At 39.1% G+C, this 16,117-nt stretch overlaps 1 protein-coding gene across 1 annotated transcript in view; it reads left to right on the top strand.

Annotated features, from left to right (window-relative positions):
* Positions 1–16,117, top strand: part of LOC140197951 (low-density lipoprotein receptor-related protein 1-like) — a 2,495,129-nt gene that overhangs the window by 1,871,384 nt on the left and 607,628 nt on the right. The window contains exon 33 of the mRNA XM_072258609.1: positions 7,886–8,035. Coding sequence (XP_072114710.1) covers positions 7,886–8,035 — 150 coding nt within the window. The remainder of the gene's footprint in view (positions 1–7,885; positions 8,036–16,117) is intronic.

The raw sequence follows: 16,117 nt of genomic DNA, 5'->3' as shown, positions 1-16,117 counted from the left end.
AATTACAAAAGAATAGATGGAAATAATAATCCATAAATAAATATATTTTTCTTCTCTAGAAAATGGGGCCAGTTGGATATTTACACAATGCTTAGGCCACCAGCCCAACCCTGAGGCTATTAATGCCCCACTGACTCGATGCAAAAGTGGTATAAATTGATATCTGGCTGCTTCTCTTCCATTTTGTATACATGGATGGTCTATTGATAATGGAGAAATTAAACATGAAATAAGTTCATCTGTGCCAGTTCAAGGATAAGCAGAATGCAACATTACAGCCAGACTTCATTGTTTTTGAGCAAGCTAATAAATAAAACATATGGGTTTGATTTGCTATTGGGCTTTGTGCAAAGAATAGGATTTGGCAGAGTGTCTTTTATTTTTTTTCTACAACCAATCTTTTTTTAAAATTTTAAAATAGTTTATAATCTGAGTTTGTTATTATTTTGGCATGACTAGCGAAATAATACAAATGTGCAATATGCAAATATACCAGTTCACATGCTGTGCTTGTAACAACAGCCTCACTCATTGTGACTGAGCGCTGGTGGCCATTCATGAGGCAGGGTGATCCAGTTCTTCATTGCCTCTCCAGCAACTGTACAATTCATTAACTGGTGAAGATATTTTTCCATAATATTTCTGTGCTGATTGTTTCATTTTTATTTAAAATAGTTTATATCCTTTGCTTCATATTACTTCAAAATGACAAAGAAAGTAGCATAAATGAACCAATTGCAAATAAACCATTTCACACACTGCAATTGCAATTTGAACAACACTGTTGTGGACTGAGTGTTAATGGCCAATCATGCTGCAGAATAATTAGGATTGTCCAATCATCTCCAACAGCTGGAAATTAATTATCCCGTAGAAGTATTCCATATTGTGCTAATCTTATCATTTATGCACAATTGCTTTAGTGAATTATTAGAGATGTGTAAAATTATTATTTATGAAGGAGGCACTAGATTGTTGCTATATATCTACTCTGAAGCAGAAACAATTGTAGTCCTCAATTAATATAAACATGAGAAAGTCTTCAGTTGCTGGAAATCCAAAGCAACACACACACAAACTGCTGGAGAAACTAAGCAGGTCAAGCAGTATCTATGGAAATCAATAAACAGTCAATGTTTCGGGCCCAGACCCTACTTCTCTCGGCCTGAAAATTCATTTTCATAGATGTTGCCTGATTGCTGAGTTCCTCCAGCATTTTGTGTGTGATGCTGTCAACTTATATGTTGCCTTTTTAGGACACCATGCCATCCCAAAGTTATTTTATTGAAATACTTCATTTTGGAAATAGGCTGTGGCGAGCCTGGCAACCAACTAATGTTACATTGCTGCAGGGATTATACTTGAAACATACCTTGTTTGAGCTATCCCAATGAAGGACAAAAAGACACTATATAAATATGTGTGTCTCTTCCTTTCAAAGTATAACCAAAGTTATTCCTAAAATGTGAGTTTTACACAGCAACTAGTTTTACCGAGCTGATATGATGAGTTGATTTGAGTGCCTCTGTCGGTCAGAGTTGACCATGGATGTTGCATTCTAGCTGTCTAGATACGCAAGCCTGGGCAGTACAATATGGAGAGCAAGCTGTTGCCCATGTAGTAAGCTCCCCCTCTTCACACATCTGATGAATCCAAAGGAATGGCAGAGACTGATAGAGTTTGGTACCAGAAGTGTTGCAGGAATTGCCAGTCAACATTATACTCAATGTAGGACTGCCTTAGGGACTCCAGCTCTGGACTTTTCCCTTGGGGTTTACGCCCATAGCCTTCCCCGTGAGTGGGTATAGCTGCAAGGCAGCAGAGGTTTAAGATCATAATTTTCCTTCTCCTAGATAAGCTGCCAGCCATGGTTGACGAGCCCCATCTGCCAAAAGCGATTGGTTTTAAGTTACCGTTGGGAGCATTTAATAGGTAGTGGGAGCTTGTTCCCATTACCACCCCTGGCTATAACATCCTGGAGGAAGATAATAGAAACATAGAAACACAGAAAGCCTACAGCACAATACAGGCCCTTTGGCCCACAATGCTGTGCCGAACATGTACTTTGTACTTTAGAAATTACCTCGGGTTACCCATAGCCCACTATTTTTCTAAGCTGCATGTACCTATCCAGGAGCCTCTTAAAAGACTCCTGTTGTATCCGCCTCCACCACCATGGCCGGCAGCCTATTCTCTGCCCTCACCAATTTCTGTGTAAAATACTTGCCCCTGACATCTCCTCTGTACTTACTTCCAAGCACCTTAAAACTGCGTACTCTCGTGTTAGCCATTTCACCCCTGGGAAAAAGCCTCTGAATATCCACATGATCATCTTATACACCTCTATCAGGTCACCTGTCAGCCTACGTCGCTCCAAGGAGAAAAGGCCAAGTTCACTCAACTTATTCTCATAAGGCATCCTCGCCATTCCAGGCAACATCCTTGTAAATCTCCTTTGCACCCTTTCTATAGTTTCCACATTCTTCCTGTAGTGAGGTGACCAGAATTGAGACAGTACTCCAAGGGACCTATATAGCTGTAACAGTGTCTCTCAGCTTTTGAACTCAATCTCATGGTTGATGAAAGCCAATACACCGTATGCCTTCTTAACCATACAGTCAACCTGCACAGCATCTTTGAGTGTCCTATGGACTCCAACCCCAAGATCCCTCTGATCTTCCACACTGTCAAGAGTCTTAGCATTAATACTATATTCTGCCATCATAATTGACCTGCCAAAATTAACCACCTCACACTTATCTGGGTTGAACTCCATCTGCCAATTCTCAGTCCAATTTTGCATCCTATCAATGTCCCGTTGTAACTTCTGACAGCCCTCCACACTATCCACAACACCCCCAACCTTTGTGCCATCAGGAAATTTACTAACCCATCCCTCCACTTCCTCATTCAGGTCATTTATAAAAATCATGAAGTGGTCCCAGAACAGATCCCTGAGGCAGACCACTGGTCATCGACCTTCATGCAGAATATGACCTTTCTATAACCACTCATAATCAGATAATAATCACAAAATTCATTTCTGTGCAATAGCATTATTTTTTGTGCATTATGATCATTCACTACACTCTTTCTTTGAATTTTGTCTAATTGATTCCAGACTTTTTTATGATTATTACAAGCTCATAGACAAGGACCAAACATGTGCAGCATGCAGTGACTAATGCTTATAATTTGAAAGAAAGAAACACTCTTATATGGTGCCGTCTTCATCCTTTATTTGTTTTAGCTCAAAGACTTTTACAACCGACAAGGTACAATATGTCTGAAGTATACATGTATTCTTTGCTGCAGTGTAACATTAGTTGGTTGCCAGTTTAGCTACAGCAGTTGTCAAAACAAAGTACAGTGGATTCTGGTTGATTGGGCCATTGATTAATCAGAGCAGCCACAATCTTGGGAGTACTGTTTAAAATCCAAGAGATATTCAGTCTGGTTATAATTTCGTTTTTGTTTCTTGTGTTCATGATTGATCAATACAGGAACAATACAGTATTGTTTCCCAGCTGAATAGTAAAAGGAGTCCTATATCGCACTTCTTTTAATATTCAGCTGGGAAACAATACTGTTGGAGTGGACATAAAGCTACAACCTGGCATGTCATTAGCATAGATGACTAAAGGTGTTGCCCATCCAGTTAGGGTTAAAGACTGTTCTCAAAAACAGCTAGCACATTGCAGTTGAGGAATGTGATATGTGAAACCTCTCAGATAAGAGTGGTGCATGAATTACTGGAGGGGCTGTGGACTAAACCTGCAAAAGCATTCTTGTCTAATCAGTAAGATGTGGGCAATGCTAATAAAAGAAGATTTGCTTGCCCATCATAAATTAGGACTGGTTTATCATATTCCACCTGGAAAATCTATGAATGTTGGTTATTTCAATTTCAGGTAACCCACACCTGCTATATTCTCTTTTTCTCCTTCCAATCCAGGTCTGCTCTTCCCTTTTATGTTCCTTTGCCCATATCCCACCCCCCCCCCAGCCCCTTGACCAAATTTCATCCCTTCCACTTTCTTGTGCTACCCACTTACTTCCCACACATTTCACCCAATGGATTCCTTCACCATTTGGCTCATTCTGCCTTTCCTCTCTCCTTACTCATTAGGTTCCAGCACTACTGTTGCTGCATAGCATCCTTCTAGCTGTTTCCTAACTCCCCACACCTGGCTCCATTTTTTTTGTCATCTTTCAGTCCTCCTCAGCCCAGCTATCTTCCATCGGCCCTTGACTCACCCTTCCAAGTCACCTCTTTCTGCTAACTACCTTCACTCTCTGCTCTCAGTCCTGATGCTGGATCTCAACGCAGAGCATTTGCATTTCCTTCCTCCCCCGCCCCCCCGCCACCCACCCCACAGATGATACGGGGCCAGCTGAGTTCCTCCAGCAGCTTATTTTTGCTATAGAAATAGGCTTGTCGCACAAAATGATCACTTCTAATTCCAGAGCTGCTCCGCCACTGCTTAACAGCATTATCTTAAATTAGTTGTATTGGTTTTTGAAAGAAAAAGGCAGCAGTGGTTACACTCAGCGACTTCTGGCTGGTGGCCAATGAAACAAGGAAAACAACTAAACACTTTGTTAATCACTCTTTTTCTGGCAAGCGATCATGGTAAGCAATTGTCTATAATTTTCCTTGAACTTGGAGGCAACTCGATGTGGCAGAACCAAGGTGAGGCGTGGCAGCGGGCCCATCACTGAGATCAAGGAAGACCTGAGATTCGATTGATTTAAGTGTCGGGCCAAATGGGAAGCTTGGGTACATGTGTGACCGATGCAGTGGGGTCCAGGCCCCAGAGCGTATTGAGGTGACTGAACCCGATGATTAGACAACAATTTCAGTGCTGGGCCAGATTGAATAAGTCATGGTGTCAGCCTGAGGTGAGCGATGGATGGTTCAGCTTGTTGCTCCGCTCTGCGCTGAACCAAGGGTCCGTGGACAGACCTTCCTTATGGAGTTAAGTTCAGAGCACTATTTGCTTGTATTTATGGTTTGCGTGATTTGTTTTTTTTTTCTCTGCACATTGGTTGTTTGATGTTCTTTTTTTTAATGGATTCTTTTGTGTTTTTTTGTTTCATGGCTGCCCGTCAGGAGGTGAATCTCAAGGTTGCATAATGTACACATACTTTGATAATAAATATACTTTGGACTCTTAAATGAAATATATTAAAATTATAAGTAGATCTATTGGTAAATAATAAACTAAAATCACAGTCAAGTTATTAACACATACTGTACACATACAGTTTCAGTGTTTTTGCACCCAAAAGAACTGAATGGTATTACAGGGCTACTAACTATTTTAAACAAAAATAATTAATTAATTTATTCATCCTAGGGCGTTGGGCAATTTGGAAGTAGAGACTCCTTAAAAGCAAACCTCTTAAAATTAGCCAAAAGATTGCTGAAACTAAAGTTGCACTAAGTGCAATTTTTGCTTAATTCTCTAGCTTTGTTTTGTTTAAATGCACTAATTACAGCACGGCATAACATCTATAATCTAGCAATACAACAGTATGGATAGTAAAGGTTTCGCGAGATATGGGACAAATGTAGGAAAACTGGCCTCACTTAGATGAGCAATTTGGTTGACTGGACAAGTTGTGATGAAGGAGCTGTTTCTGTGCTGTATTACTCTTTGAAGCAGTACAAAATAGGAGCGGGAAGAAGCCATTTGACTTATTAAGCTGCTCCACCATTTAGTAAAATGATGGCTCCGGTAAGCTTCGAATCAGTTGTTTTTTTCCGCACTCTTCTGCATTGTCCTGGTTTCCCCAATAGGCCAAATATTTTCTTCCTTCCCCTTGCATATATTCAACCCCTTAACATTTGCTCATTACTTCAATGGATATTTCTAAACATTAACAACCTTATCAAAGAAGAATTCCTCCTCATCTCTGTCATAAACGGGCAAACTCTCATTCAGAAACTACACTCAGTGATCATTTTTAGGTACACCTGTACACCAGCTTGTTAATGCAATATCTAGTTGCAGCAATTCAGTGCATAAAGGCATACAGATATGGTCAAGAGATTCAGTTGTTATTCAGACCAAACATCAGAATGGGGAAGAAATGTGATCCGAATGTCTTTGACCATGGAATGAGTACTATATAAGGTATTTGAGTATCTCAGAAACTGCTGATCCCCAAGCAAAAATGCTGTGTTAATGGGAAAGGTCAAAGGAGAATGGGCAGACTGGTTCAAGTTATGTTCTGGTTAGCACCTACAGCAAAGCTATCAAAAAGATTGAAAAGATTTACAAAGATGTTTTTAGGACTTGAGATCTTAAGGTTGAATAGGTTGGAACTTTATTCTCTGGAGTGCAAGAAAGTGAGGGGACATTTGATAGAGGTATACAATATTATGAGGAGTATAGAAGGAGAAGGAAGTCCTTAACTCCGAGTGGAGTCATCGTGACGCCATCATGACGGCGTTCTTTTAGCAGGCTTTCTTATTTTTACGAGGCCGAGTTCCTAGCTCAACGCTCAACTCAGCACGGATGGAAAGTGTGCAAGCAATCCAACTGGACTTGAACTCAGGAGCCTTTGCTCTGAAGTCCGGCTCTGATGCCACTATGCCACCAGCTGGCACATTATGAGGAGTATAGGGAGGGTAGGTGCAACAGGCTGTTTCCACTGAGGATGGATGAGAGGTCATAGGTTAAGGGTGAAAGGTAAAATATTTCAGCAGAATCTAAGGGGGATCTTCTTCTTTCAGAGGGCAGTGTGTATGTGTGGAAGGAGCTGCCAGCAGAAATGGATGTGTGTTTGATTGCAACACTTAAGAGAAGTTTGGATACATACATGGATGAGAGGGGTATAGAGGGCTATAGTCCAGGTGCAGGTCAATGAGGCTAGGCTGAATAACAGCTTGGCACAGGCTAGATGGGCTGAAAGGCCTGTTTCTGTGCTGCGGTGTTCTACGCTCTAAGATAAGTGATTTTTTTTCTGATTTCATTCCTTTTCTGGCAGACAGAAAATTTAAATTTGTTTTGAAAGGCATCCAAGTAGTACAACTTGGATGCCTTTGATCATAGTGACATATTTCTACATGTCAGACAGTTAATTGGGGGAGAAAACAAGAGACAGCAATGCGAAGACACCTGGTAAACACAAATAAAATTGCCAAACATGCCATAATCATGGCTCTAGGACTTTGGAGTTAAATTGTTTAGACTGTCACATCTGCACTGTTTATTTATAATTTGCTCGGTTATTTTTCTTCTGTCAACTCCAGGCTTTTCTTGTCACTTCTGTTCCTCAGATAACTACTTGTAATATACTCCCATCCAACAGTTACGATAAATAACTCACAGAATTTAAGAGCTTAACTGTTTTCTAATAAAGTATTTCAAGAGACGTCTGCTTTGTACATGTGAATTTGTAATAATCATGTGGTTTACAACTGTGATGTGTGAGAGAAAACCAAAATAACAGTTATCCTAGTGCTCCCATTGTTTTGTCTAAGCAACAGCAGCTACTTTGCTTTTGCACAGAATGTACTTTAATGTGAGACACAATTTTGCCTTCCCAGTTCTCACCGACTCTATTCCAGGAATTTAGTGCTATGGAATGATGGGAATGATCTGAGTCCTGGCAGTGCCAATAGGCCAGATAGTTTATTTTTATGTAACAACAAAATATGAGAAATAATGTGAAAATGTGTATTAGTACAGTGTAAAGAGATTTGAAAGACTTGCAGTAACTTTCGTTATGTAGTTCAGAGTCAAAAAATAATACTGACACAAATAGTAAATTTTACTATCTATCTATGAATTAAATTTATTGCATAATTAAACTGTCTTCTAACAATGTTTTTACTTAAAAATGATTTGTTAAAACTCTTACTGTTTACTTGCAGGTCTTTCAATTGATTATATCACAAACAAGCTATATTGGATCAGTTCTGGCACCGGAACTATAAACAGATGCAACCTGGACGGTTCTAGTTTAGAAGTAATCAGCTTAATGGCACAGTACTTAACCAAAGCAACAGCCCTAGCAGTTATGGGTAAGTATTCAAGCACTGAGATATAAGACTAATATGTTTTGCACTTTGTGCATCACTTAGAGGAGGAAATTCTTCCTTCTGACACTTCCAGAGAAAGGAAACACAAAAAAAAACTTATTCATGACATTAGTGAAGAAACTATGCTGTAACTTCATCCGGCATTGTTTGCATTAATGTACAACTTAATAATGTAAGCACTTTGAACTCTAATTCCATAAGACATAGCAGCAGAACCTGGCCATTCAGCCCATCGAGTCTGCTCCACCATCCCATCATGGCTGATCCTGAATCCCACTCAACCCCATACACCTGCCCTTTCACCATTTCCCTTGATGCCCCGCCCAATCGGGATCTCTCAACTTCCACTTTAAATAAATTCACAGACTAGTCCTCAACTGCAACTTACTCCAAAAATTGGTTTAATTGATTTTATTTGTACAAAATTTCAGAACTGGAGTTGAGCATGCCTGCATTTAATATGCTGTGTATTTACAACAGAAACATTCTTCCTTCTGGTCTTCTGTTTGCTTTATCAGCACGGGTTAAACTCCTCTCGTAGGACAGAGTGTAAATAAAACTATATCTTGCTGTTGTATAAAAAGTGATTGGCTTTTTGTTTGTACTTCTGAATCAGCTCTTTTCACTTCCAAATCTAGTTAAAAACACACTAACATGCCATCTTGTCCAACCAGTTTGAGGTGAAGTTTGTGCTTCATCCAGGCAATTAGCCTTAATCACATTTATATGGCCTTTTCCATCTCTGTGTCCAACACAATTTTGAATACTGTTAGTTCACCGCACAGCACCAATACTAGGATTCAATTTAACATCCCAATATATAAATGTTGTGAGATTTATCCTGCTCACTATTCAAAGTACCAGAATTTAGTGTTGTTTTTTTGGGGGGGGTGGGGGGTGGGGGCGGGGGGGGCATCAGTTATTTATTTATTTTAAAATACACTACAGAATAGGCCCTAACAACCCTTCAATCCGAGCTGCTAGCAGCCCCTGATTTTAATCCTAGCCTACTCATGGGACTATTTACAATGACTAATTAACCTACTAACTCATATGTCTTTGGACAGTGGGTGAAACGCTCAAATTCCACGGGGAGAACATAAAAACTCACAGAAGACACTGGGATTGAACTCTGAACTCTGACACCCAAGCTGCAACAGGGTCACACTAACCACAACAATGTTTACTTTTGCTAAAAACTGACAACATCTGATCAGTACCTTTGGGAATAATATGTTACTTTCTCTACTGCTTACTAATTTAAAAATAATCCTGAAGCTTTTCTAAAGTTATTGAATAACATTTGTTATTATCATTACTTGTCATTGTGGACAGATAAGCTATGATTTTGTTGAAATTACTCTTAAAGGGGATTTGTCTTCTGCTGGCTAGGTCAACATATCTTGTCCATTTCTTATTAACCTTGAATTAAGTGCTCTGTTAAGAGCATCGACATGGTTCTGAAGTTTCATGTGGCTTAAGAATCTGAATCAGGTTTATTATTACTGTCTTATATGATGTGAAATTTGATGTTTTGCAGCAGCAGTACAATATATAAACATAAAATTACTCTCAGTTACAAAATTAACAAATAGCCCTTGTTATGTTTTGTAACTTTAAAACATTAAACTAATGAAAAGGAAAATATGGGAGTCCGAAATGCAAGTTTAACTTCATCTTTACTTTAAGCCAGGCATACATCTATGACGTGGTAGCATGATTACGTATACAATTAATGAATTTTTATATATAACCTGTAATGAATTATTTAAGAACAAGAATGTTAAATCAACCAATGTACAGTGCCTATAAAAAGTATTCAGATCAACCAGAAAGAGAAACAGTAAAGTATACAGCCAGAGCCTTTTTCTCTCCCAGGGCAGCAATGTCTAATGTGAGAGGACATCTTTTTAAGGTGAGTGGAGTAAAGTTTAGAAGAGATATCTGAGTAGTGTCTGGAATTACTGCTGGGGATGGTGGATGAGCTGATACATTAGAGACTCTTAGATAGGCAAGTGGATGAAAGAAAAATGGAAGATCATGTGCTGTGTAGAAAGTAGTAAGTTAAAAGGTCTGCACAATATCATGCACTAAAGGACCTATACAGTGCTTTACTGTTCTATGTTCTATGAAATGAAGGATGCTATCTTCATGTGGCACCATTTATTGATGATGCCCTCAGTGCTTGGAGGGTTGTGCCCTGACGGAGCTGGATGAGTTACAAGCATTTGCATTCCTCTGCATTGGAAGATGCACATAAGGCTCTGATAAAACCATTTAGAATGCGCTCCATACTACATCTATAGAAGTTTGCACGAGTCTTTTGTGAAATGCCAAATTTCCTCAAATTCCTAACAAAGTAGAGACACTAGTGGAACTTATTCATGTTTACAGCCATGTGCTGGATCCAGGACAGATTCTCAGAGATGCTACCATCCAGGAACTTAAAGCTGTTCTGAAGGACCTCAGTAAGGGGAAGTCGAGAGAACACATTCCAATCCTCATCAAGAGATCAGAAGTGGAAAGAGTGAGCAGTTTGAAGTTTCTGTGTGTCAGCATCTCTGAGGATCTGTCCTGGAGCCAACATATTGAAGCAATTACAAAGAAGGCATCACAGCTGCCAAATTTCTTGAGGAGACTTGGTATGTCACCAGAGATGCTCGCAGATTTCTGCAGAAGTACCATAGAGAGCATTCTAACAGACTGCATCACCGTCTGGCATGGAGAGGCTGTCCACTGCATAGGATCGGAGAAAGCCGCAGAAGGTTGTAAACTTTGCCAGCTCCATCATGGTCACTGTGTGTTGCACCTTCAAAAGACAATGCATCAAAAGCTTAGCATCCATGATTAAGGACCCCCATCACCCAGGACGTGCCCTGTTCTCATTGCTTCTATCAAGGAGCAGGTACAAGAGCCTGAAGACACACATTTCTGAATAGATAATAAACCTATGAACACTACTTCTGTATATTTTTCTCCCTTTTTGCATTAACTATTTAATTTCATTTTCTTTCTTTATATACTTACTGTAATTTATAGTTTTTGCAATATATATTGAACTGTACTGCTGGTACAGAACAACAAATTTCACGACATATGTCAGTGATATTAAACCTGATTCTGATTCTTCCTGCTGCTGACCCCTCAATAAAGACTGGTCAGTGTTCTCCTGACTTCTCCTTCCTGAAGGCCACAATAAATTCCTTGGTCTTGTTGATGTTGAGCGTGAGGTTGATTTAGTTCTGTTTAGATTTGTATGGCTCGGGTGTTTTCTTTTACACACAGCTGAAGATTAATGATGCAATATTACGATTTTTCAAAGGACAATTTGTTCTGAAACAATTTCCTACTTGGCATAATTTTCTTTTGATTACTTAGATGAATAAGTATAAAACTTAAATTGGCCTCTTCTAGCTATTAACATGTTCCTTTCACATAGCTGAGCAGAAGAAAGTAAGCCCATGATTTGCTGGAAGGACGTTGACATCAGGATTCTTTCACACATCACAAAATTTTTATGTGCTTGCCAATTGATTATCATCTAAATACGATTGAACACTCTGCACACAGTTTTACTTATTGACGTTCATTTACTGTTCTCCATGAATGATGTCAGAGATGTAGCATCATCTAGTGCCATCTCATGGTCATGAAACAAAATTTTAGGCATATTTTGAGTTCAGAGCAAGTTGGAAGATGACTACATAGGCATTTCAGAGGAGCTCCAAAACATCTTATAATGTGATTATTGAAAGATCATATCATGTAACAGATAACAGCTGAACACATCATATACTGTATGATGAGATTATGCACAGAGACCACTGTGTATATTTGGGTGATATCCCTAGCAAACATTGCAGGTTTGATGTCATATTCAATTTCTAACTACAAATAAAAAGTTTTCAAGCGGTAATAACATCAAATGCAGAAGCAGATCTTTGTCAGAAGATGAAAGTGTCACTCTGGATTATTAAAAATAATTAAATCTTCTGGTTTAGGATTGTGTTACTGAAGATGGGCATGAACTTACTGGTGGCTCATAAAGCAAGAAATACAACTAATACTTTATTAATAGTGCTTTTTTCTGTGGAAAATTGGAATAAACTATCACCTCAAACAATGAAGGTGCAAGCGAAGGCAAGGCTGACTTGACGGTTGAGAAGTGCAGGTGAGATGCTAAGTTGGAGTGAGGTCGAGGCACGTTGAAGGAGAAGTGGCCAGAGTGAGTTCGGAGATGGGGTCAGCGAAGTGGAGAAAAGTTGGAGCGGAAGAGTTTCAGAGCCCATCCACCTAAACCGAGAGCGAGGACTGATCGATCTAAGTGTGGGCCGATTTGGAAAGGTCGGCTATGGGCTGGAAAGTGACACAAGGCCCAGGTCCAGGCTCAGAGCGTATCAATGTGATGGGGCTCAGGTCCTAGTGTGAGGGGCCACCCAATATTTGGATCATTTAAGCACTGGGTCAGATGGATTGAAATGGCAGGGTGTTGGGACCTGAGGCAAGGGTTTGACTGGTTCTGCTCGATGCTCTGCGACGTTTACTCTGCTGTCTGTAGCATTGTGGCTGAGGCTGCGAGTTGGCTTCGGTTGCTCTGGGCTTCATGTCTGCAACTCCACAATGATTTGCTCCGCTATGTAACGAACTAAGGATGAAGCTGTGGGTCTGCCCAGCTGCTCTGGGCTTCATGCCTATGGACTCGCTTTCATTCTAAATGCAGTTGCTTCCTTTTATTGCTTGCTTGATTTATATTTTCCTTCTCTCTCTCTGCGCATAGGGTGTTTGACAGTCTTCTTTCAATGGGTTCTTTCGGTCTTCTTGTTTTGTAGCTGTCTGTAAGGAGATATATCTCAAAGTTGTATAACTTATATGTATTTTGATAATAAATGTACTTTGAACTTTTGAACTTTGATCACAACATAGGAGCATAGAACTGAAAAATCCACTGGAACTAGACACCCATCTTTCTTCCAGGGTCTTCGGTAGGCTCATCCAAATATTTTTGGTTCTTGCCATGCAAGGACAAATTTGCTGAAAGTTGCTCCAGTAGTTCAAGGGCTTTTTCTGTTTTATAATTGCACACCATCAGGGATCTAAAGTTGTGCCTCACTTGTAACTTCTGATCTGGCAAACTCAAACAACATGTTGCTCTGTTCTGGATGACTGCTGATGGATCTGCAAATTAGCACTTTCACCCACTTGGTAACACGCACCTTATTTCAAATTTAATTATCACATCTACACCTCTTGTACAACTGCAACCTCACAACTTAAAATAAGCATATCATTGATTTAAAGTCACTTTTAGCAATTCTATTCAATTAACAATCTGCATATAGCTGACAAGTTCATGGTGACTGGGAGAACTGGCAAATAAAGTTTTTTTAAAATATAGACATCTGAAATTCAGTCAGTATAGTGTGAGCTAAACTAGCAAATATCAAAGAAGGAAACAGAATAATTGCATATCATTATGTTGTAGCAGTTTCATTTCCATCATGCCAGTAATATCAATAAAGATTTCATTGCATTTGACATTGAACATCATAACAAAATGCAGTTCATTTTTACCATATAAATCTATGTCAATATTATTTTCATGCACTTTTGGGAGCTCCTGTCATTTTACACATATTTGGAATAATCATTTGTGTGTTTCTCCTTTATCTAGACCCCTTATTATTCTTTGGCAGAAATTAACCCTTGTGTTTCATATAACTTTCTTTAAAGTAATATAGTCATCTAGTTAGCTCTTTCAACATAGAGAAAAAAAAATCATGCCCTACAGGGTTTTTACCATGCCAACAATATTAACATTTCCAAAAACAAATTGTGTTTAATCAGCGAAAGCTATTAAACCTTTTAAATGTAGAAGAATAATTTCAACATTAGAAGTAAATTAAAAATAGCTATCATCTGTAACTGAAAATAGTATCAAGCAACACACATCAAAGTTGCTGGTGAACACAGCAGGCCAGGCAGCATCTCTAGGAAGAGGTGCAGTCGACGTTTCATGCTGAGACCCTTCGTCAGGACTGAAAATAGTATGCTCTCTGACAAAATAAGACAGTATAAAGATATTAGTGAATTGTGATATCTTTTCCAATTCTTAATTGTACTGTGTTTGTCAGAATGGAAAAGGTGAAGAATAAAAAATAAAATCTCAACATGCAGTATAGAATTGTTTAACAGTGAGAAGTATAGACCAGAGTGTACGGGGGTGGGGGGGGGGTTGGTTTTCTGTGATATACTGTACTGTGTCTGCAATTCCCTACAGTTACTTGTGGTCCTGTTTAGAGCAGTTGCCATACTTGTGCAGACTTGCAGATGAAGTCAGAGCAGAATCTGGACACAGAGTAACGAATATATTGGGCGTAGAGTATAGGGGCAGAGAGCACAACCTTGTGGAGCATCACTGTTTAGACTAATCATAGTTGAGGTTTTGCTCCCACTACACTTACTGATTTTGGTCTGTTGGTCAGGAAGTCAAGTATCCAGTTGCAGAGAGAGGTGTTGACCTGAGCTTGGTGATGGGTTGGCTTGGAATTACAGTATTGATATCAGAGTAGTAGTCAGTAAATAATAGTTTGATGTCGGTGACTTTACTATCCAGATGCTCCAGAGTAGAATATAAGGCCAGGGAGATGGCATCCACCATAGACTTATTTCAGCAATAAGTGAATTGTAATGGGTTAAAGGTGCCTAGAAAGCTGGAGTTAATGCACATTATGATCACCCTATCAAAGCCCTTTGTGATGGTGGATCTCATTGCCACTGGACAGCCTGTATTAATAGCTGTCAGATTTAGAATTAAGGGCAGGTAAAAATTTAATATAATTTCTAATATAATTTCCATTCCTACCTAAATCTCTTAAGTGGTTAGAAATATCTTTTAAGAATGCATTATTAATCTACTTTTAATTGCATAAAAGGAATATTAAATCTAATTGATATCTTTACAGATGAACTGCCTAATAACACTTAAACATTGTATCTGTTAAAAAAATTGTCTGAAGCCATGATTATGGAATAATGGGGTGGACATAAAATTAAATCATTTAATGTTATAGTGGTATTTAATAGTACATTAAAAATAAAGGAAGAAAACATACTAAATTTCTTAAAAACTGAATTATGTGTCAAGTAGGCTTTAAGTAATCTGTAAATAAGACTATGGATTGCCATGACTGATTGATGGTTTGCAGTTTTGTACAATTTAGTTTTGTGATTCAAAAACAAACTAAGCTATAGATTTATTTAGTCCTTATGCTGAAACACACACAAAATGCTTGAGGAACTCAGCAAATAAGGCAGCTTCTATGACGTGGAATAAACAGTGGACATTTTAGGCTAGGACCCTCTGGACTGGAAAGGAAGGGGGCTAAAGCTAAAATAAGCATGTAGAGGGAGGGGGAGGAACTTCAAACTGGCATATGATAAGTGGAACCAAGTAAGGAGAAGATGGATGTAGTGGAGGTGGGGGTATGAAGCTGAGAGATGGTAGGTGAAAGAGTTAAAGGGCTAAGAGGAAGGAAGGAAGAAAGAAAGGAAGGAAGAGGGCCAGCAGAGGGAGAAAATGGACAGCTAAGGAGAAGAGAAGGGCTGAGAGGGGAAACCAGAATAGGAAATGGAAAAGGGGTGAAGATAGAAGTGGGTAGATATACCAGAAGTTAGAGAAATCAATGTTCATGCCATCGGGTTGGAGGCTACCCAGATGGAATATAGTCTTTCGTCTATTTTTATTTAAAGAAATAGTTGGTGTAATTGAATCTAAATGAGTCCTGTCACTTAAGTTCTGGCAAATCCATTTTTATGTGTTGCATTGATAATACTGACCTTTGTGCCACATATTTCCATACAGCATATTCCAAAAGGAGGAAGTCAGTGCATGTATGCTATGATATTAAGCCACTAATCACAGTCCCAGTCTTCATCTTTATGCTCTACTGAGTCTGCCATTCTCAGTAACAATCTCAGCCTCAGCTCAGATAACAACATTGCTTCTCCCGGTTTGTTTGTTAGCAAACCTCTGAAGTACTTTGGAATGTTTTACTAGGATAGCAA

Source organism: Mobula birostris, chromosome 5 (assembly GCF_030028105.1).
Source record: "Mobula birostris isolate sMobBir1 chromosome 5, sMobBir1.hap1, whole genome shotgun sequence".
NCBI lineage: Eukaryota > Metazoa > Chordata > Chondrichthyes > Myliobatiformes > Myliobatidae > Mobula > Mobula birostris.
This window is presented reverse-complemented; position numbering and strand designations above follow the sequence as displayed.